Source organism: Schistocerca serialis, chromosome 9, assembly GCF_023864345.2.
Source record: "Schistocerca serialis cubense isolate TAMUIC-IGC-003099 chromosome 9, iqSchSeri2.2, whole genome shotgun sequence".
Classification (NCBI taxonomy): Eukaryota; Metazoa; Arthropoda; class Insecta; order Orthoptera; family Acrididae; genus Schistocerca; species Schistocerca serialis.
Window position 1 is genome coordinate 127,225,376 of NC_064646.1, and position 24,136 is coordinate 127,249,511.

Genomic DNA, 24,136 nt, shown 5'->3' on the forward strand with positions numbered 1-24,136 from the left:
ATGCATTTAGACTTTCTTGTGTTAGTCTGTGGTATTCCATTTGCTCACTCGTTGATCGTATTACTTTAGTTAATTTAATGTCAGGATTTATTCGGAGCTATGTGACATACTGCCGGATTTCCTATCATGTCAGGGTTTTCATGGAAGGTGTTGGATTTGCCTAACACCTTACAACACTCTTCGTCGGATGGAAAATGTTCGCAGCCCACGAATTTTTATCCTTCTTTGAGATCAGGGAGAAGTCACACGGAGCCATGGCACGTGAATAGGGTTGGTGCAGTAGCACTTTTCCCTTCTCCAAGAAATACACTATTCTGGCAGCCGTGTGCACTGAGGCATTGTAGCGAGGCAGAAGAAGGTGACCACTCTTCGACTTTGGGTGCTGTAGTCTCCATGTGGCGATCACTTTCGGCAGGAATTCAGTTATGTACCCATCAGCATTGACTGTGCAACGTGTTTCAGGGATCACAGAGGAGAGATGACCCATCTTCCTGAAGAAAATGGCCACCATCTTCTTTCCATGCTCCCACTTCTCCGAACTTTCACGGATGACTCCTCACCAGGAAAGCCCCATACCGAAGACCGCTTCTTCGTTTTGGTGTCGTAGTGGTACACCCTTTTTCGCCACCTGTGGTGATACGGCGTCTTTGGACCACCCTTTGTCAAACTTTTCAGAATAAGATGACGTTAATCCATCGTTACGTAGTTTTCGGCTTGTCAGGGAATGTGGCACCCAGTGGTTATGCGTAAGAGATCGTGAATGATGATCTGCGTCACAGTTGAACTAATATTTAACAGAGAAGTTGCAGCATTAGAAAATTGCAGCGAAATGCAGGAAGATCTGCAACGGGTAGGCACTTGGTGCAGGGAGTGGCAACTGACCCTTAACATAGACAAATGTAATGCATTGCGAATACATAGAAATAAGGATCCTTTATTGTATGATTATATGATAGCGGAACAAACACTGGTAGCAGTTACTTCTGTAAAATATCTGGGAATATGCGTACGGAACGATTTGAACTGGAATTATCATATAACATTAATTGTTGGTAAGGCGGGTGCCAGGTTGAGATTCATTGGGAGAGTCCTTAGAAAATGTAGTCCATCAACAAAGGAGGTGGCTTACAAAACACTCGTTCGACCTATACCTGACTATTGCCCATCAGTGTCGGATCCGTACCAGGTCTGGTTGACGGAGGAGATAGAGAAGATCCAAAGAAGAGCGGCGCGTTTCGTCACAGGGTTATTTGGTAAGCGTGATAGCGTTATGGAGATGTTTAGCAAACCCAAGTGACAGACTGTGCAAGAGAGGCGCTCTGCATCGCGGTGTAGCTTGCTGTCCAGGTTTCGAGAGGGTGCGTTTCTGGATGAGGTATCGAATATATTGCTTCCCCCTACTTATACCTCCCGAGGAGATCACGAATATACAATTAGAGAGATTCGAGCGCGCACGGAGGCTTTCCGGCAGTCGTTCTTCCCGCGAACCATAGGCGACTGGAACAGGAAAGGGAGGTAATGACAGTGGCACGTAAAGTGCCCTCCGCCACACACCGTTGGGTGGCTTGCGGAATATAGATGTAGACGTAGATGCAGAATATTTAGCGTCCCTTAAATGTCACAAAATTTTTGAGATGAGGACCATCTTCGTTGATATTCCTCACACTTTCTTAGGTCACTACAGTTGCTGGGCGACCGGTATGAGACACGTCTTCAACAGACTCTCGACCCCTCGAAAATTCACGAAATAAATTTTCAGTGGTTGTCCTAGAAGTGGCAGACTCACCAAAAATAATTATTAGAGAAGAAAGGCATTATTCTGCATTTAACTCGTTTTTGTAGTCATAATAAATCATTGCGCGAGAATCACGGCGCGACAGGTCTATCTTGCTCTGTGTCAGACCAAGCACTACTTGCGTCTCCCCTCAACGTTCGCAGCGCTGTTTGAAATGCAGTAGTGGGGGAACTGCCGCGTGCGCTCTCCAAGGTCGAAAAACAACACTCTTTCAAACTCAAACAATCCCTTTGCCATCAGACTTCCGGTTTAAGATCTGCCAAAAGCTTTCGGCAACAGCCCTCGTCGTAATGCAGCCAGCAGTCAGTAACGTCTAGATTGCCTTCAGGTCCTTATTACCCAAGCGAAATGAACCTGGGCAGCGAGGCAGCAAAGTCATTTTCACGTCCGATAAACAAGAAAGGAGATGTACGACGTCTCCCGCGTCCGGCCATCCTGATTTAGGTTTTCCGTGATTTCCCCAAATCGCTCCAGGCAAATGCCGGGATGGTTCCTTCCCCGTCCATCCCCAATCCGATAAGACCGATGACCTCGCCGTTTGGTCTCTTCCCCCAAACAATCCAATCCAACACGAAGTCAGAAAGCAATACCTCCTATTTTTTTTATTTTCGTTGTGGAAGAAATACTTTGCGAATGCAGTTAGTAATAAAACAGTAATCAGTTAAAACGTCATGCATGGTGCCGAGTTTTTCGGCTTGTGTAACTTCAAGCGGGTTTTCATTGAGAAAAATAATCAAAAAGGTCTGAAACTATGAGTAAAGTTTTTTGGAAGTCGCTAAGTGCTTTAATTCTCAAATACTAGATGAATATAGTCTTGATAATTTCCGTGTAGTGAGCTATGCTGCCTCAAGGCACACAAAGTTTCTAACTTTAATACTTAATGAGTGTATTATAACATCATTTTTCAATTTTTTAATTCCGTGATATACGAAAATCAAATTTTTGTTGCCCCTAAATAGAATAGAATAGACAAAGCATAGAACAGACATCCTGAATAAACACACAGCACCTGGGATCAGGTCATCAGGTGACCGTTTTAGCCATTTATTAATATTCATTCCATCTGAAAAAATTGGACTAGGCCAAAAATAATGAGAAATTAATGGAATTTTCAAAGGTGAATTAGCCAAAAACCCCTGCTGACCAAAGAAGCTATTGCGAACTTTATCCTACAGAACTGGCCTCAAGCAGTGATTCATACAAAGTGGGTAGCCGAAGAAATGTAGATCCGTGAAGGATTGAAATAGGAACAAATTGAAGAAACGGCGATTTGTCAGCACCACTTCAGAATCTGAGTAAGAGAATGGCGATGCTTCTTCCCATGAATTCGCACCATTTACACCATAATCGTTTTTCTAAAATAGTAGCCTTTCCCCTGTGGCTTCATCGTGTTTCCATTCGACAAATATATTGAACACACCTCCTCCTCCCCTTTTCTTTGCCCATTTCCTCCACTCCCTCAGTCTGTCCATCCCACCCTCTATCCATCTCAAACTGTCTCCAGCCATTCTCATTGGTACTTTTGCTGACTGTACTGCCTCGATACAACATGCCTGTCGTCCAGGGCAGCTTATTCGCCAGGGGCTGAGAAAACACGTTTTGCCCTCTCTCTGTTCCTACTGGAGTTACAAACTTGTAAACACAACAATGCTGATACTTCTGAGGCCTGCTTTTTCTGTGACAGATTTGGTTGAAATCAATCAAGGGTTTGCGAGGTATCCTGGACACACAGTAAATTCTACTTTATATACAGATCTATTGATGTCATTGCCCTGTTGAATGTAGTCATTTGTTTATTACTTTTCTTCACTATCTATGTATCTATCGCTTGAGCCTTGTCCCGCAGTTACACAGGGTCAGCTATCGTTAATCGGATTTGGCGTGTTAATGTTTAAGGGGTGGGCGGATGCCCTTCCTGCCGCCACCCCGTACCTCCCGGGACGGAATTAGTGTACCCCAACTGTCTGCGGCGAGTGTAATTTATGGATTAGAGCGAAAGTGTTCAGATGTCTGCGAACCGTGTAACTGAGGCGGAACATGGGGACCAGCACGGTATTCACCTACTGGGATGTGGAAAACCGCCTAAAAACCACATCCAGGCTGGCCAGCACAGCGGCCCTCGTCGTTAATCCCCTGGGCGGATTCGATCCGCGGCTGGCGCGCCAATCCGAGTCCAGGAAGCAGCGCGTTAGCGCTCTCGGTTACCCTAGCGGGTACTTAACAGTTCTTCACTAACGTTTGGTAAAAGACAGTGTGGCTAGAGACGCGGCATAACCCAGACATGACCAGCTCTGTGCAATTGTGTGTGGCCAAATACATACAAGTTTGAGCTATGCGGCTTCTGTTAAGCTTCTTAGCAACAAAGTAGAGAATGTACAACTAAGGCCCATTTCAGGCTAATGACATAAGCATGAGGAATAAGAAGATATACCATAAGGATATGCCGACAGAGTTGCCAGTCTTATTCTTGCTACTGTGTCCTAAATTTCTCTTCGCAGGCTGAATGAGCCTAACATACAATGTCACACCCACGCTATGAGGACAGCGAGCGAGGCAAGACAGAAGGTGCCGATCAGCGTATGCCATCCTGCCTCGCTCGAGTGGCGCTCCTGCCCATGTTGAGATACGCATGTGCGAACGAGAGTTAGTCTGCGTTGCGCCTTCGCGAGAAAAGCGTTTTCTGTGGATAAACCAGCTGATGTTCAAACCCGGGAGCAAGCAGCAGAAACTATAGGCGTTTTGCATAGAAAAAACGTGAAATTAGACGACAGTAATTTCTTTGATCAGTAATACGTAAAACGTGGTCAGCTTGTTTCAGATCACACAATAATGAAGAATTTTATTCGGAGGTATTGATATTGCCAGAATATTTCTGTGTCATTCCAGGCTATAATACCGACGTCGAAATGATGCCCAGTGGACAAAGGGATGCAATACACCCCAAACCAACGCAGTCGCAAAGATGATATTACTGTTGTGTAACTTAAAATTGCACTGTCAAGAGTTCTACGACATAATTTATAAAAACTATAACATTCTTGATTAAAGTGAACTCAAATGAGAAATATTTACACTTAACTACAGATTAATATTTCTTTACAGATCTAACTGAAGTTATTGAATATATTTTCGTTTTCTGTCCCAGAAGAACAGATAATTGTTTCTTTTGAAATTTCCTGGCAGATTAAAACTCTGTGCGAAGGTCCCAAGTTCGAGTCTCGATCCGGCACTGAGTTTTAGTCTGCCAGGAAGTTTCATATCAGCGCACACTACGCTGCGGAGTGAAAATTTCATTCTGGAAACATCCCCTAGGCTGTGGCAAAGCCATGTCTGCGCAGTATCCTTTCTTCCAGGAGTGCTAGTTCTGCAAGTTTCGCAGGAGAGCTTCTGTGAAGTTTGGAAGGTAAGAGACGAGGTACTGGCAGAAGTAAAGCTGTGGGGACGGGTCGTGAATCGTGCTTGGATAGCTCAGTCAGCCTTCAGCGGCGCAGCGGTTGGGACGGTGTTTACGTCCCTGCCGCACGTGTGCGCTAGAAGTGTTTACGTTAAGTGTGTAGCGCTGTGCGATGAGATACATAGAACGAACATGACCTTGTCGTTTTGCAAATCGACACTAAAATTTAGTTTTGTTAACGAATATGCTCGATCCAAGGCTTACGAGATAGAACGTTATTTACGGGACGAAATAAAAAATCGAACTTGACGTTCTAGTTGGAATACACTTATCTATAGTCAGCAGCGTGGTCTATGTCAAGCCCATCAATCAAGCGCAATGTTACGAACTACTACTCCGACACCGACAAGGGCTTCGTTTCTGTCATTCGGACGGGAATGTTGGAGCGGTTACAGTTGAACACGCCGGCATGGGACTACGAAGGATCCTCGTCTTTGAGCTTCCATTCGAAGTGCCAGAAGAATTGGTGACAGACGCCTTACGTCCTTACGGAACGGTCCTATCCCATATGGCTGAAAAATGGGCGAGTTTCAAAACCTATCCTGTCCCCAGAGGTGTCAGACAAATACGGATAGAACTCCGAAAACATGTTGCATCATACTTGTACATTCCTGGTTGTAGGGCGATTGTCATCTACGACGGTAAACCAAGGACGTCCTCTGGGTGTGAGAAGGAGAGACACATACTTTCTGAGTGTATTCAACGAAGGTTGTTGCAGCTGCCAAGGGATGAGCCACCCCTCACACCGCATCCGACTGTGCTCCCCATGACCGACGTTGTAACATTACGCGATGACGTAGGCCGCGAGACAGAAACGTACCGGAACGTACAGACTGAGGCAGAACGTGGCGAGCAACGGAAGGACGACGTTGCGCTGGATCGCCTGCAGCAGTCACAGGACGCCCTCTCTTCGGTGACGCTCGCGGCCCCTTCAGGTAAGCCACTTACAGACGTCGATAATTCGACGGCGCACGATTCCGACGTCCCCCACGACCAACCAGAGGCCATGCTGACCTCTGATTCCGAAGCTCGGCAACGGAAACAGCGATCACCAAAACGCTGGAAGAAGCGCCGCCTCACGGTGGAGGACGACCAATCTGATCCAGCAAGCAATTCTGAGGCGTTTTCAGGTACAGAGCAGACGACTATGGATACAGAACTGCCTAGCGTGGATGCAAGGGCGGCCAGCAGGACGGCGACACGACCCTCCGATAACGATGCTGCAGAAACAGCGGAGGAGTTCGATCGACGCAACAAGCTACTGAGGAGGCTACGGTGCCCATAACAACGATGGAACGCTAGGGGACTGGTCAGGGGACCAACCCCCTAGGGGCACAGATGATGCTGGATGAACTGATCCCACACACTCTCCCGGTGTAAGACCGGAAGAGTGCACGGAGTAACGGCAGACCATATGAGGGGACGGCGGGGGACTTTAGAAAGAAAGCAGCTTTTGTACGGAAGAATTAGTGACCGTAAGGTGCCTTATCTGACAGCCATGCAACAAGCTTATCGGATAGGGTCTCTTAACATCAATAGCATTGGGACGCCGGTCAAAACCAAGATGCTCAGTGACATGATATAGACTGCAGAGTTAGACATAGCGCTATTACAGGAAGTTTGGGTGCTTCTCCCCTCGGACTTTTCCGGTTACGACATTTACTGTTCCCCGTGCAACGGGATAGACGTTGGCACTGCGATACTGTTGAAGGAAGGAATACGTGCAGACGAAGTAGAGTATTTGCCTTCTGCCCGTGGTACGGCTGTGACCATAGGTGAAAAACGTTTGATCAATATATACGCATCGTCAGCCTCGGATAAGAGGAGGGACAGTGCCGATTTTTACGCCCATGAGGTTACACCGTTGTTCCGGGGACGATACGATGCTTGCATACTCGGTGGAGATTTTAATTGTGTGCTCGACAGAAAGGGCCAACATCCTAACTATACTCCCAGCCAAGAACTTCGGGAGCCGGTCAGCGGTATGGAATTAGTTTGTACATGGGAACTGAAGTATGGCAACCAGCCAGGATATACCTTTTTTACGAGCCATTCCGCGAGCCGTTTGGGTCGGATCTACGTTTCAAGGGCGTTAGCGACGTCGACGGTGGACGCAGAAATCTGGCTGACCGCGTTTACAGACCATGAGGAATATATTTGCACGATTAACCTTGATAGGCAGCAGGTATGGAGACGGAGCGGTAACTGGAAGATGAACGTCTCCCACCTGCGTGATGCAGAATGTCGACGTATGGTGGAGGAGGCGTCGCATGGCGTCGCATGGCTGCCTACTACAGTAGGGGATCGAGTGCACGAAGCCAGCTTCACGGAGGGCGTTAATAGATTATGGGAAGGAGGTTTCTCAATGGCAGCGCACAACTACTGACTTTTACTTCATGGCCCTCCGGGAACTGTTCGCTCAACCACCTACACCAGAACATCAGACGGCCGTCCACCGAGTCAAGGCAAAGGTGGTACAACTTGCGACGCTAAGGATGGCGGATAAGATGATACTCGCGAGATTGCCTGCCCAACGGAGTTCCCTCAATGCATTATGTGACAAAGGAAAGAAAAAGGAGACGAAGGACTTTAATTCATAAGATCGATCCCGGCGATGGCCGTCGCTTTTCAACACAAAGGGAAATAGCACAGTCCTTGACGGATCATTTGAGCTGATTCTATGACAGCGATGGGGAGGGTCAGAGGGAGCTGAAGAACGTCCTGGAAAAGATTCCAGACGCGAAGCGTGTGAACGGGGAAGCGGACGTGTTACCTGAAATTACGTCTGAACCTATTGAACGTACTGGATTAATGGCGATACTTGCAAGATGGACACACAAAACTATTGCGGCTACGAAAGTACAAGGACTGATATGGCAATTTCGTGCGCACCGTTCTTCCGGACCCGCCATGTACTTGGGGTGTGCCGGGTGCCACAGATGAGTGGCTGTGCTGTCGCTGTGAATCCGACCAAATAAAGCGATCAGCTAAGGAAAACTACGCGAGTATGCAAACTAGGATGAGCTAACACTCGCACAGTTAGCAATGGAATGTTTCTTAGAATTTTGTTTTAAAATCTATAAATAATTTTTTTAAAAGGGTGCCAGAGGTGGCCCCAGTTTGACTTTGTTGTTATTCATGCTGCACGATAGGACGTACTATGGTCTTGTGAATAATAAAGCTTTCTGTTTCTCCTACCTTCCTTTAAAAAAAATGGTAGAGCACTTGCCCGCGAAAGGCAAAGGTCACGAGTTCGAGTCTTGTTCCGGCACACAGTATTAATCTAAAAAAATGGTTCAAATGGCTCTGAGCACTATGGGACTTAACATCTATGGTCATCAGTCCCCTAGAACTTAGAACTACTTAAACCTAACTAACCTAAGGACATCACACAACACCCAGCTATCACGAGGCAGAGAAAATCCCTGACCCCGCCGGGAATCGAACCCGGGAACCCGGGCGTGGGAAGCGGGAGCGCTGCCGCACGACCACGAGATGCGGGCAGTATTAATCTGCCAGGAAGTTTCATATCAGCGCACACTCCGCTGCAGAATGAAAATTTCATTCTGGAAACATCCTCCAGGCTGTGGCAAAGCTATGTCTCCGCAATATCCTTTCTTCCAGGAGTGCTAGTTGTGCAGGTTTCGCAGGAAAGCTCCTGTGAAGTTTAGAAGGTAGGCGACGAGGTACTGGCGGAAGTAAGGCTGTGAGGGCGAGTTGTGAATCGTGCTGGGGTAGCTCACTGGTTGAAGGGACACGTAGTATTTTACCTATTGTCCAGTAAAGAAAGGAGCGAAAGAGAGTTTTGGACGTACAGCTCCGACCAGCGTCACAAGCTACTACGCATCAACAATTACTATGATACATACGCAAACTTTCTCAGAAGAACCGTTAGGTGACCTCCAATTTTCGATTATGCGATTCAGAACATGGAGAAACGAGAGACAATCTGATCTTTCAAAAACACGTACGATCAAATGACGAACAACACTTTCTGGTCTACATTTTGGTTTCTTCTAAAATGTCAAGGGACCTGTAATTAATTTAAGTTTGTTTTATTACTTTTAAATATCAGTTGAAAACTACACTACTGGCCATTAAAATTGCTACACCACACACCGACAGGAAGAAGATGCTCTGATATGCAAATTATTAGCTTTTCAGAGCATTCACACAAGGTTGGCGCCGGTGGCGACACCTACAACGTGCTGACATGAGGAAAGTTTCCAACCGATTTCTCATACGCAAACAGCAGTTGACCGGCGTTGCCTGGTGAAACGTTGTTGTGATGCCTCGTGTAAGGAGAAAGTTTCCGACTTTGATAAAGGTCGGATTGAAGCCTATCGGGATTGCGGTTTATCGTATCGCGACATTGCCGCTCGCGTTGGTCGAGATCCAATGACTGTTAGCAGAATATGGAATCGGTGGGTTCAGAAGGGATGCTGGATGCCAATGGCCTCGTATCACTTGCAGTCGAGATGACAGGCATCTTATCCGCATGGCTGTAACCGATCGTGCAGCCAAGTCTCGGTCCCTGAGTCAACAGATGGGAACGTTTGCAAGACAACAACCATCTGCACGAACAGTTCGACGACGTTTGCAGCAGCATGGACTATCAGCTCGGAGACCATGGCTGCGGTTACCCTTGACGCTGCATCACAGACAGGACCGCCTGCGATGGTGTACTCTACGACGAACCTGGTGCACGAATGGCAAAACGTCATTTTTTCGGATGAATCCAGGTTCTGTTTACAGCATCATGATGATCGCATCCGTGTTTGGCGACATCGCGGTGAACGCACATTGGAAGCGTGTATTCGTCATCGCCATACTGGCGTATCACCCGGCGTGATGGTATGGGGTGCCATTGGTTACACGTCTCGGTCACCTCTTGTTCGCATTGACGGCACTTTGAACAGTGGACGTTACATTTCAGATGTGTTACGACCCGTGGCCCTACCCTTCATTCGATCCCTGCGAAACACTACATTTCTGCAGGATAATGCACGACCGCATGTTGCAGGTACTGTATGGGCCTTTCTGGATGCAGAAAATGTTCGACTGCTGCCCTGGCCAGCACGTTCTCCAGATCTCTCACCAATTGAAAACATCTGGTCAATGGTGGCCGAGCAACTGTCTCGTCACAATACGCCAGTCACTACTGTTGATGAACTGTGGTATCGTGTTGAAGCTGCATGGGCAGCTGTACCTGTTCACGCCATCCAAGCTCTGTTTGACTCAATGCCCACATGTATCAAGGCCGTTATTACGGCTAGAGGTGGTTGTTCTGGGTACTGATTTCTCATAATCTACGCACCCAAATTGTTTGAAAATGTAATCACAAGTCAGTTCTAGTATAATATATTTCTCCAATGAATACCCGTTTATCATCTGCATTTCTTCTTGGTGTAGCAATTTTAATGGCCAGAAGTGTATGTACTACTGCAGAATTTTATGAACAATAAATTGAACATCTTTCTCAAAAAAAATAAAAGAATAAAAAAATGGTAGAGCACTTGCCTGCAGAGGCAAAGGTCCCGAGTTCAAGTCTCGGTCCGGCACACAGTTTTAATCTGCCAGGAAGTTTCATATCAGCGCACATTCCGCTGCAGAGTGAAAATTTCATTATGGAATTGTTTATATTGTTTAATGAAGAAGTTGTAGTTTATATGGACGTCAGATTATCTTAGGAAGAGGACACTTAGTTGCTATCATAATTGCCAAATTAAAAGACTGTTTCCCGAGGTTTTTCTAGTTTAAGTTTGATCTCACAAAAAACTGATTGATTATTAACAGAGGAGAAGTTGTAAATGGTGCCAGCGCTCCTAGAAGCGGTATGGGATGTGCTGCAGGCTGATGGCCAGGACTATAAACGATAGCACTTGGTGATGAATGGAAACCGTTAGCAGCTGCAAGTCTTCTTTCAAGTAGCGTGGATGCAACGTCGGCTACTGCGAATTGTGTTTGTTCTAGATACAACTCCTTGGCAGACATGTGAAATCAAATCATTTTGATGTCCTTATTGTCAGTTTCAAATAAAGTCACAGTGATATCCAGAAAGCACAGTCCTAAGACACTTTTAGAAACACGTCTTCATACACACATCAAAAAAAGTTTTGCATCACCCCAGTTCCCAGGACTCCTGAAGATAGACGTTGACTGTGGATATTATATCACAGACACAGTCCCTTTGAGTGTTCAGAGATGTCACTAAACCCGCTCAAAGATGTAAACAACCATACATGAGCAGCGCCCATTAGACAGAAGGGTCCGACAGCCGATCAGTTCCAGTCATTCCACCAGGAAGGACGTGCACGGCTCGTGTTGTCTGTAGTTCAGCCGTGCCTAGACGGTCAATACCGCGCCCGCATTGTTACTTTGTGCCAGGAAGGGCTCTCAACGAGGGAAGTGTCCAGGCGTCTCGGAGTGAACCAAAGCGATGTTATTCGGACATGGAGGAGATACAGAGAGACAGGAACTGTCGATTACATGCCTCCCTCAGGCCGCCCAAGGGTTACAACCGCAGTGAATGACCGCTACCTACGCATTATGACTCGGAGGAGCCCTGACAGCAAAGCCACCATGTTGGATAATGCTTTTCGTGTAGCAACAGGACGTCGTGTTACAACTCAAATTGTGCGCAATAGGCTGCATGATACGCGACTTTACTCCCGACGTCCATGGCGAGGTCCATCTTTGCAACCACGACAACATGCAGCGCAGTACAGATGGGCCCAACAACATGCCGAATGGACCACTCAGGATTGGCATCACGTTCTCTTCACCGATGAGTGTCGCATATGCCTTCAACCAGACAATCGTCGGAGACGTGTTTGGAGGCAACGCGGTCAGGCTGAACGCCTTAGACACACTGTCCAGCGAGTGCAGCAACGTGGAGGTTCCCTGCTGTTTTGGGGTGGCATTGTGTGGGGCCGACTTACGGCGCTGGTGGTCATGGAAGGCGCCGCAACGGCGAAACGTGAATGCCATCCTCCGACCGATAGTGGAACCATATCTCCACAGCATACGGGCAAAGCATTCGTCTTCATGGACGACAATTCATCGTACACATCTTGTGAATCACTTCGTTCAGGATAACGACTTCGCTCGGCTAGAGTGGTCAGCATGTTCTCCAGACATGAACAGTATCGAATATGGCTGGGATAGATTGAAAATGGCTGTTTATGGACGACATGATCCACCAACTCCTCTAAGGGATCTACGCCGAATCGCCGTTGAGGAGTGGAACAATCTGGACCAGCAGTGCCTTGATGAACTTGTGGATAGTATGCCACGACGAATACAGGCATGCATCAACGCAAGAGGATGAGCTACTGGGTATTAGAGGTACCGGTGTGTGCAGCAGTCTGGATCACCACCTTTGAAGGTTTCGCTGTATGGTGGCACAAGATGCAATGTGCGGTTTTCATGAGCAATAACAAGGGCGTAAATTATGTTCATGTTGATCTCTATTCCAATTTTCTCTACAAGCTCCGGAACTCTCGGAACCTAGCTTAGGTGGGGTCCCTCATTTAAACACCGTAGTACTGCCTGGGGACTTCATATGCATCTCTGTGTTAGACATACTCCCTGTCCACGTCATTTAGAAGAGAACCACCACACAGGGACGCAAAGCAGCAAGCACCAGCCCCATCACTGGACGCCACGCAAGGATCAGTTGACCAAGTCGCTTGACAAAAGCACTGTCAAGAAGTGGCCGTTGAGCTTTCCTGGGGCTGGAAACTGGCTAATGGGCGGCGGTGGGAAGAGCAAAGTCAGTCCTTCATAAAAAGAAAATTCCACCCTCGAAACTATTTGGTTCTTCAACAGATTCCTGCGACCTCTCTTTGTGGACAGCGATAACCTGAAAATCGACGATTGGGATACGCCAGACTTAGCGATGCAACCTGCAGCTTCGTTGATGAAGAAAAGTTCTTTGAAGAAACTTGCGGAGAAGTGCAGGGTTACATGTCCCATGAGCCAAATGTGGACACGGTTAGATTGCGCCTGGCTAAGGTGCCATTAATGTTGGCGATTTCTGTAAATAATATTTGACTCAATTTTCATTTGAAGTGCTTAAGTAAACAAGCTGTTTTTCTTAGACTACTATTTTGTAATATTTTGTCCAACTTTGTTCAAGCGTTTTCAAGTATTCCACCTGGGCTGTTCTTAGGGTTTAGTTTCCTCAGTCCGTAAAAGCGGTACCCTTGTCCAATCATTTTGTTCTCTGTCTGTCTGTCTGATTGTTAAAAACCTTTTTTCTCGGGAACGGTGAACGTATCAACTTGAAATTTATGCCCCGTACTACGATGTACCGTCACTTGGCGGTGTAAAAAATTTGAATCTTCGTAGCCAATGCAGTCAAAAGATACTGCCATTTACGTCACGTATTTTAATACTCGCAAACTCATTCGTTAAAACCCGTTGACCTAGAATCATGAAATTTCGCAAGAAGCGAGGTTTTTCAATGCAAGTAAAGGAAAGATATCCTAAAATTTTTAATTTGTAACTATATCACGTGAAAAAATTTTTTCATTTAGTATCCGACTTCAAGCTTATAATTAAAACATTCTCGAAATTCCTGGGATTCCCAGGACTAATATCTTGCCAGTATAACTGTCCGTAATAGGCAGAAATCGTATAGTTTCATTCCCTGCATACATGAACTGTCTACATACATAATTTTGTACGGAATCCTCAGAGCGAGTCCAACTCACATCTGGCCAATATTTCACAAGTGTTCACTTATTTATACCTTGCACAACTGGCCAATTTCGGCCTTACAACCAAAGAAACATATCAAAGATACAATAAGTTTCGCTTACTGATATATAAAAATAATATCTTACAACGGGTAGCCTAACTTTACTTACATGTGTCGTTGTGTCGTACAATTATCCTGTTAATAAACTGCTATATCGCCGTTTATTAATACGATATTATTTTTGTATGTCAGTAAGCGAAAATTATACTTGTATCTTCGATCTGTGTATCTGCGGACTTCACCTCAAAATGGCTCGTAAGGCCAAAATTATCCAACCGTGCAACGTATAATAAACTGAGTACTTATAAAAAAAAACAGCCGTTCTGCAATACTCCAAACTGTCCTTTACAATTGTAGTGCCTAACATGAAAAAAATGATTTTAAAAGATTTTGTGACTTTTTTGGTTAGGAGCCATATTTGCACCCGGTTTTAGCGCTATTTTACGAACTTTTTGTGAATCTTTGTTTTCGAATACAAATAAGTGATATTAATCATATTTTTGTCTCTTACCACCTAATAAAATGGTTATAATTGTTTGTGAAGGCGAAGTAATTAGAATTTCTCCAAAGGAAAAGTACCTTTAAGTCAAAAACAAGAGAGTATCCAATTTACAACTTTTCCTCTGAACGACTGAAAATACCTAACTGAGTCTACTTCTATTACAATAGGTAGTCCTGCTGTTAGGGAAAATTCTCAGGCTAAACATAGCGCCAAATCTGACTTTTCTACGAGAGTTGGAACTTAAGTAGTGGCAACTATTTATTCACAACCGATACAAAAGAGATGTTTGCACCTGTTACTGTCCTTCAAAGCAGTCACCAGCGTTGTGTAGAACACGTTGCCAGCGATGTGGAAGGCGTAGTATACCGTTAGCAGAGCCTGTACTGTTGATGGTGGGACTGGAGCGGTCTGAAGTTATGGTGATTCTCGTGTACGACTGTGATGGTGTTATACTAAAGCATTACGTTCCTCCACGGGAGACCGTCAATGCACAGTATTACTGTTCGTTTTTAGAGCATCACCTGCGACCAGCTTAGCGAAAGAAGTGGCGACACCTTCTGCGCAACCCATTCATCATTTTGCACGACAATGCGCGGGCGCATACAGCGCATACACAGGTGTTCAAAAATGGTTCAAATGGCTCTGAGCACTATGGGACTTAATATCTGAGGTCATCGGTCCCCTAGAACTTAGAACTACTTAAACCTAACTAACCTAAGAACATCACACACGTCCATGCCCGAGGCAGGATTCGAACCTGCGACCGTAGCGGTCGCGCGGTTCCAGACTGAACCGCCTTTAACCGCGTGGCCACACTGGCCGGCAGCACAAGGTGTGGCTGCTCTGTTCGGTCGATGGGACTGGGAAGTACTGTACCATCCCCGGACTTGTGACTTTGATTTGATTCCGAAGATGAAGGAACCACTTCGTGGCATTCGCTTCAGAATTGTTCCAGAGATTCGTCAGTAGACTGCTCCATTCGAACCATCAACAGAACAGGCTCTGCTACCGGTATATACTACGCCTTCCACATCGCTGGCAACGGGTTCTCCACAACGCTGGCGACTACTTTGAAGGACAGTAACAGGTGCAAAAGAGTAACTCTTTTGTATCGGTTATGAATAAATAGTTGCCACTATTTAAGTTCCAACCCTCGTATTCTTGCACCCAGCAACCCTACAGGCGCCCAAAGTAGGTGTGGTGTGCTGGGCGCCCCTTGTACAAACTCTGCGTAGAACTATCAAAACTAGCTAGTTATTTCAATTGTACTATAACAATAAAAGAAACCTTGTGACCTCGTTGTGATGATCTGTGTGTGTGTGTTTCGTCCACAGCGGCTCACTGTGTGACGACGCGTCCCACAGACCGGCCTGTGGAGGCTGACAGTCTGCTAATCTTCGTGGGCAAGTACCATCTCAAACTGTGGAGCGAGGGCGGAGTGCAGGACAAACAGGTGAGATCCCTCTCCAGGAAAACTTTTATTTCTTTTATTTATTTACTTACTTTTCACTTGAACCATTTGCAGACGTAGACAGACGGTTGCTTTTCTACCATATGCTGGTGTATTTCCGACAGTAAGAAGGATTTTTATAATATATAGTGTTAGAAGGATGTTTCATTCGCCAGCCGAGATTAGAACTCCCTTTGCCTCTGTTAAAGATTATGCAGGACTAAGAAAGTTCTGCGTTTACAGAATCCCTTGCCATTGTTGGAAAAACCTATATTGTTCAGATGATTTGTACTGTTGACAAAAGATGTGCTGAGACGTCGTTGCCACTCGCAGTTATTACAACCAGCACTGTCTAGCCGAGGGACGGAGTTAGGATGCGCATAGAAAGAAAGCGCGGGGAAATATCCCCTTGCTATCCAGTGAGGCAGCATACAATGGCACTCGTGTGGCGCCTGCTGGCGAGCCGGAATGAACGAGACATTCTATGCCCGCTTTCTGCGCTCCGACTGGTGGCGCGTTGCTCTAACAGAATCGAGGCGCACGCCCTGCGATATTTGTCGAACGATTTTACACAAGCTAATAGGTTGAAAAAATTGATTATCACATTACTTATAGTTGTATATGTCAGCTTCATGGTGAAGTGCCCAAAATTTCGATAATGGCAATACTTGACGTGATATTCGCATCTAAGTACGATGCTGCGCGGAATTCGAAGAAGTTTGCAATGAAAAATATGGCTCGCTATGATTTTGCGTTTGGTGCATATTAAACCACATGTCACTGCCAATGAAATTTAGCTAAGATATTGAAATTTTCTTTACACTTGGGAGGAGGTCTCTATCTGTCTCCAGTTTCGAGAAAACTGAATTTATGTGACGCATTCACTTCGGACCGCACACGCACGGGAATGAAATATTCATAACATACAGTACATCATATCTCCTAAGCCGTTCGCGATATCGATACGAGATTTTGGCAAGCGATAGCTTGATAAGAGGACATTGTTTTGCTATATGGTTAAGATAGGTAACTTTCTTATCTATGGCGATATAGCAGAAGATACGCTTTTTACCATCCAATACTGTACTTTTTAGGAATCTTAGGCAACTCTTGAAAAGAGGCTTTGCTGGTATGGAATTAAAAGCGAAATTTTTTATCTTATTTTACAGCAAACTGACACAATGAGATGTTCCGTAAGCTATTGTCTACCCCGCTAAATGGCGCTGCCATAAAAAAAATGTTCAAATGTGTGTGAAATCTTATGGGACTTAAGTGCTAAGGTCATCAGTCCCTAACCTTACACACTACTTAACCTAAATTATCCTAAGGAGAAACACACACACCCATGCCCGAGGGAGGACTCGAACCTCCGCCGGGACCAGCCGTACAGTCCATGACTGCAGCGCCTCAGACCGCTCGGCTAATCCCGCACGGCGCGCTACTATAGGTCAAACGGATATCAACTGCGTTTTTTTAGATAGGAACCCTCATTTTTATTACATATTCGTGTAGTACGTAAAGAAATATGAATGATTTAACTGGACCACCTTTTTCGCTTTGTGATAGATGGCGCTGTAATAGTCACAAACATATGGCTCACAATTTTAGACGAACAGTTGGTAACAGGTAGGTCTTTTTTAAATAAAATACAGAACGTAGGTGCGTTTGAACATTTTATTTCGGTTGTTCCAGTGTGATACAAGTACCTTTGTGAACTTATCATTTCTGAGAACGTATGCTGTTACAGCGTGATTACCTGTAAATGCCACATTAATGCAATAAATGCTCTAAATGACGTCCGTCAACCTCAATGCATTTGACAATACGTGTAACGACATTCCTCTCAACAGCGAATAGTCCGCCTTCCGTAATGTTCGCACATGCATTGACAATTCGCTGACGCATGTTGTCAGTCGTTGTCGGTGGATCACGATAGCAAATATCCTTCAACTTTCCCCACAGAAAGAAATCCGGGGATGTCAGATCCGGTGAACGCGCGGGCCATGGTATGGTGCTTCGACGAGCAATCCACCTGTCATGAAATATGCTATTCAACACCGCTTCAACCGCACGCGAGCTATGTGCCGGACATTCATCATGTTGGAAGTACATCGCCATTCTGTCATGCACTGAAACATCTTGTAGTAACATCGGTATAAAATTATGTAGAAAATCAGCATCCATTGCACCATTTAGATTGCCATCGATGAAATGGGGGCCAATTATCCTTGCTCCCATAATGCCGCATCATACATTAACCCGCCAAGGTCGCTGATGTTCCACTTGTCGCAGCCATCGTGGATTTTTCTTTGCCCAATAGTGCATATTATGCCGGTTTACGCTACCGCTGTTGGTGAATGACGCTTCGTCGCTAAATAGAATGCGTGCAAAAAATCTGTCATCGTCCCGTAATTTCTCTTGTGCCCAGTGGCAGAACTGTACACGACGTTCAAAGTCGTCGCCATGCAATTCCTGGTGCATAGAAATATGGTACGGGTGCAACGGTGTTGATGTAGCATTCCCAACACCGACGTTTTTGAGATTCCTGTTTCTCGCGCAATTTGTCTGCTACTGATGTGAAGATTAGCCGCGACGGCAGCTAAAAAACCTACTTGGGCATCATCAGTCGTTGCAGATGGTGGTTGACGTTTCACATGTGGCTGAACACTTCCTGTTTCCTTAAATAACGTAACTATCCGGCGAACGGTCCGGACACTTGGATGATGTCGTCCAGGATACCGAGCAGCATACATAGCACACGCCCGTTGGCCATTTTGATCACAATAGCCATACATCAACACGATATCGACCTTTTCCGCAATTGATAAACGGTCCAATTTAACACGGGTAATGTATCACACTCCGTGCGAGAATAGGAACGGAAATATGGTACACTACTGACTGTACATTTTCATATGTCAAATCTAAATTAGGTGTAGAAAGAAAAAGTCCTTCGGTAAGTTTCAGTCCCAGCTGTTCATTATTAAAGAGACACTACGTTACAGGACTCCCCTGAAATTGTAACAGAATTAGCGATTGAGTTGTTAAACGTTTTAGCAAAACATTGCCACTGATCACGCATTTCGGAAAGAGAGAAGGTTAACAAGTCAGGCCAAAATCATTCCTTTTGTTACAATTTCAGAGTAACAGTGTGTTTTCAGTAACGAACGGATGGTACTGAAATGTAGTAAATGACTCCGTCTGCATCACAAATCTCTAGAAACAGTAGTTTATTCTTGTTAAAATACAGTATAAATTGTGCAAACTTAACTTGCTATCCCGTATTGCAACAGAATGATGAAGTGTCTTATTAAAATGCAGTAGGTGACTACGGTAGCCAATAGCTTATGGAAAGCAACATTGTGTCGATTATACGTAAAACAAGGTAAGAAATTTCACGTTTGGTTTCATACTAGCAAATTCCCTTTTCAATAGTTGTCTAAGACTCTTTAAAAAATTACAGCATTGAATTGAAAAAGTAAAAACCATAGCTTCCGCTGTATGGCCGTAGATAAGAAAGTTCCTCATGTTAACCATATAGAAAAATACTGTCCTCTTTGCATGCTATAGCTTGCCAAAATCTCGTATCGATATCTCTAAGGGTCTAAGGAGTATGAGGCACGTTATAAATGTTTCATTCCCGTGCGTGTGCGGTCGGAAGTCAACGCGCTACATAAACTCCATTTTCTCGAGACTGAAGACAGATAGAGACGTCCTCCCAAGTGTAAAGGAAAATTCAATATCTTAGCTAAATTTCATTTCCACCAATATATGGTGTAACGAGCACCAGACGCAAACTCATAGCTACCCATATTTTTCATTGCAAACTTTTTCGAATTCCGCACAGCATCGTACTTAGATGCGAATATCACGTTAAGTATTACCGTTATCGAAATTTTGGGCACTTCACAATGAAGCTAACATATAAAGCTATAAGTAATTTTAAAATCAATTTTTTTACCGATTTATTTCTGCAAAATCGTGTGACAAAGACCACAGAACTAACGGAGTCCGCGTAACGTTATATCCGTACTTGCGTTACTATACCTTGACTAGCAGACTCGCCAGCGTTCTCGGTGTGTAGTGCGGGGAGTCGGCATGCAGGTTACCGCAAGATGAGACACAGGTTTACGTATCACTGTTAGGATTGAAGGTGCACTGGTGGATATTATTATGGAAGAAACTGGGAACCCTCTTTCACCTGATACTAAAACCTAAGGTATTTGACTCACCATCAGAGGCCCATACTCCCGTGACGGCTCATCACTTCTAGCAGCTTTCACCACTATGGCGCTGTATGTCCACATTGCGTTACGATGCACCAGTGTCAATTTCTCTCGCAGGCGCATCTGTGCCTTTGGCATATAGTATTTGAGCTAAATCCGAGTAGTGATTGTAAAATTACGTATTCACGTGGTATTCTAATTTGAATTAAGGAGTAATCGAGCTTAAATGAGACGTTTATAAAGAATTTTAGGAGTGATTATAAAATGGAGTAGTCGACCTTAAAGTACGTATTCACATGGAATCCGAAGAATGTCATTTCAATGGAGATTAAAGTGACTTCATAATAGAGTAGTCGAATGTAGGTGCAATTGAATGGAAAGCGACTTCGTAATGGAGTAGACGAATTGAAATAACATTTTCGCGTAGAATTCGAGGAACGTAAATTCAAACGAAATTGAACTATACACGAAACAGAGAATATGCGTAATGGATACACGATTGCATTCCATGCACCAAAATTTAGTGCACCATATTGAAACCAAGTAAACAGCTGTGAATGAAAGCAAATAGCAACGGATACGTTTTGTTTACTTTCTTGACTGTGCATTTTAGCTGCCGGTTTCAGTTACAAGTAAACACTTGCTTGCTGTGTTGTAAAATTAGAAATATACATATAATGGGTAGTAGTATGAAAAAAGACCACACGAGAAAGTAACGAACATTTCCTACAAAGCAGTACGAGAAAAAAGTTCTTCGTGTAAACAATAAAAGCTCATTAAACAGTAAAAATATTCTGCATGCAAATGAAGCATAGCTACATCGACATCCGGAGGTTTCCAGTGCAGGTTCTCCTTTTTCTTTACAAAATTAAAAACAACTAGTTTGGCTTTTTCTTCACTAATGTACAAGGGTAATCCCAAAAGTAACGTCTCCTATTTTTTATAGGTACATAGACCTCTTCATTTCTACAATGGTTTACAGCTTGAACATTTAGCTATTTTTCGACATAATCACCATTTCTGTCGATGCATTTTTGTAGACGCTGTGGCAGTTTTTGTATGCCCATGTCATACCAGCTCGCCGCCATGCTGTTCAGAAAGTTATGAACCTCTTCTTTCATCTCGTCGTCGGAGCTGAATCGCTTTCTGGTTAAATGTTCTTTTAACCTAGGGAACAGGTGATAGTCACTGGGCGCCAAGTCAGGACTATAGGGTGGGTGGTGATTATGTTCCACTGAAACTGTTACAGGACAGCAACGGTTTACCTGGCGATGTGTGGGCGAGCGTTGTCGTGGAGAATGTATACGCCCTTGCTCAACATTCCTCTTCTCCGGTTCTGAATTGCCCGTTTGAGTTTTTTCAGATTCTCACAGTACCTGTCAGCGTTAATTGTGGTCCCAGAGATTCAGCTCCGACAACGAGGTGAAAGAAGAGGTTCATAACATTCTGAACAGCATGGCGGCGAGCTGGTATCACATGGGCATAAAAAAAAACTGTCACAGCGTCTACAAAACTGCATCGACAGAAATGAAGATTATGTCGAAAAATAATATGACCTCTTCTCTGACAAGATCCATCAAATGCTGCTACAATGTCTGTATTCTCAGACAAGGTTACTGCTTCTTCTGCTGCTCCTTTCATTGAATGAATACATAAAGCATTGTGTATTAATTTATTGTATCTGTCAAACCTCAGTGGCGGTGGAGGCAAATCCATCACTGCACAAAAAGTCTGGGCAGCTCTCCTTCCCCTTCCAATACATCACATTGCATAAGCAAGCTGAATTTTTACCTTGTAATGTTGACTATCAGTTGCTGGCGATGTCGTAGTATCACTGTGCATCGTACAAGAGTTACAGGCAATCACTAACAGATTTTAAAGACTCTTCCTTGCTGAAACGTCCTCAGAAACGTCAATACTATCTTCAAAATTGCAGTACTTATATTTCACAGCAGGTTCTGGAAGGTACCAACTGGGATATGAAGCCACGTGGACTCCAGTGCCCTTGCTTTTTTGGTTTAGGATCCATGGCGCGAACAGCCCGATCGATGTGGTCCCACAGGTTCTCAATCGGCTTTAAATCTAGAGAGTTTTGTGGCCACGGGCGTAGGATAAATTCATCCTGGCGCAAGTTGTGTGACACGTTGTATTGTTCTGCTGGTAGATGCCATCGTGCCAAGGAAAAACAAACTGCATATAGAAGTGAACATGACCTCCAAGGATAGATGCTTACTTGCGTTGATCCATTGTCCCTTCCATAATAATACCCAGGGAACGCCAGGAAAACATTCCACCGGCCCTAACACTCCTTCCTCCAGCCTGGACCCTTCCACGTTTCACGCTGTGCACACCAACGACCATCTTTCCAATGCAGCATAAAACGTGATTCATCTGAAAAAGCCACCTCCCGCCACTCAATGGATGTCCCGTTGCGGTATTGCCGTGAAAATTCTAGCAATTGGTGCCGATGAACAGTACTCAGTATGGGTGCTGGAACAGGCACAACACAGCAGCGTTCACTGAGCGGCCGTTGAGGAGACACCGTTAGTGGCTCCTCGTGTCACGTGGGCGGTCAGTTGCTCTACAGGTGCACGTCTGTTCCTCCACACACATAACCTCAGCCGTCGTTCACCTGTCATCTGTGACACGTGGTGCACCACGTTGCCTTGGCGACGATACCGGATGATCCCATTTTTCAATTCACGGTATAAACACGGCAGCGTCTGAACAGTTCGTTTCGCCGTTTCGGAAATGCTTCCACCCGTGGCCTGAAAGCCAATGATCATGCCCTTCTAGACATCGCGTAAATCCCTTAATTTCCGCACTGCTGTAACGACTGTTTTCTGCATCCCCCGACACGCTTTATACAGGGTGAGTCACCTAACATTACCGCTGGGTATACACATCCAATACTGACGAACCGATTCCACAGACCGAACGTGAGGAGAGGGGCTAGTGTAATTGCTTAATACAACCCATACAAAAATGCACGGAAGTATGTTTTTTAACACAAACCTACGTTTTTTTCAAATGGAACCACGTTAGTTTTGTTAGCACATCTGAACATATAAACAAATACGTAATCAGTGCCGTTTGTTGCATTGTAAAATGTTAATTACATCCGGAGATATTGTGACCTAAAGTTGACGCTTGAGTACCACTCCTCCGCTGTTCGATCGTGTGTATCGGAGAGCACCGAATTACGGTAGGGATCCAAAGGGAACGGTGATGGACCTTAGGCACAGAAGAGACTGGAACAGCAGCACATTACGTCCGCATGCTAACACCTTTTTATTGGTCTTTTTCACTGACGCACATGTACATTACCATGAGGGGTGAGGTACACGTACACACGTGGTTTCCGTTTCCAATTACGGAGTGGAATAGAGTGTGTCCCGACATGTCAGGCCAATAGATGTTCAATGTGGTGGCCATCATTTGCTGCACACAATTGCAATCTCTGGCGTAATGATTGTCGTACACGCCGCAGTACATCTGGTGTAATGTCGCCGCAGGTTGCCACAATACGTTGTTTCATATTCTCTGGGGTTGTAGACACATCACGGTACACATTCTCCTTTAAAGTACTCCACAGAAAGAAGTCCAGAGGTATAAGATCAGGAGAACGGGCTGGCCAATTTATGCGTCCTCCACGTCCTATGAAACGCCCGTCGAACATCCTGTCAAGGGTCAGCCTAGTGTTAATTGCGGAATGTGTAGGTGCACCATCATGCTGATGCCACATACGTCGACGCGTTTCCAGTGGGACATTTTCGAGCAACGTTGGCAGATCATTCTGTAGAAACGCGATGTATGTTGCAGGTGGTCGCCAATGATTCCGCACCATACATTTACAGTCCACGGTCGCTGTCGCTCTACCTGTCTGCGCCAACGAGAATTATATATATATATATATATATATATATATATATATATATATATATA

At 45.0% G+C, this 24,136-nt stretch overlaps 1 protein-coding gene across 1 annotated transcript in view; it reads left to right on the plus strand.

The window, feature by feature from the left end:
- LOC126418995 (serine proteinase stubble-like) overlaps positions 1-24,136 on the plus strand; it is a 349,220-nt gene that overhangs the window by 287,609 nt on the left and 37,475 nt on the right. Inside the window, exon 9 of the mRNA XM_050086041.1 lies at positions 15,850-15,968. Coding sequence (XP_049941998.1) covers positions 15,850-15,968 — 119 coding nt within the window. The remainder of the gene's footprint in view (positions 1-15,849; positions 15,969-24,136) is intronic.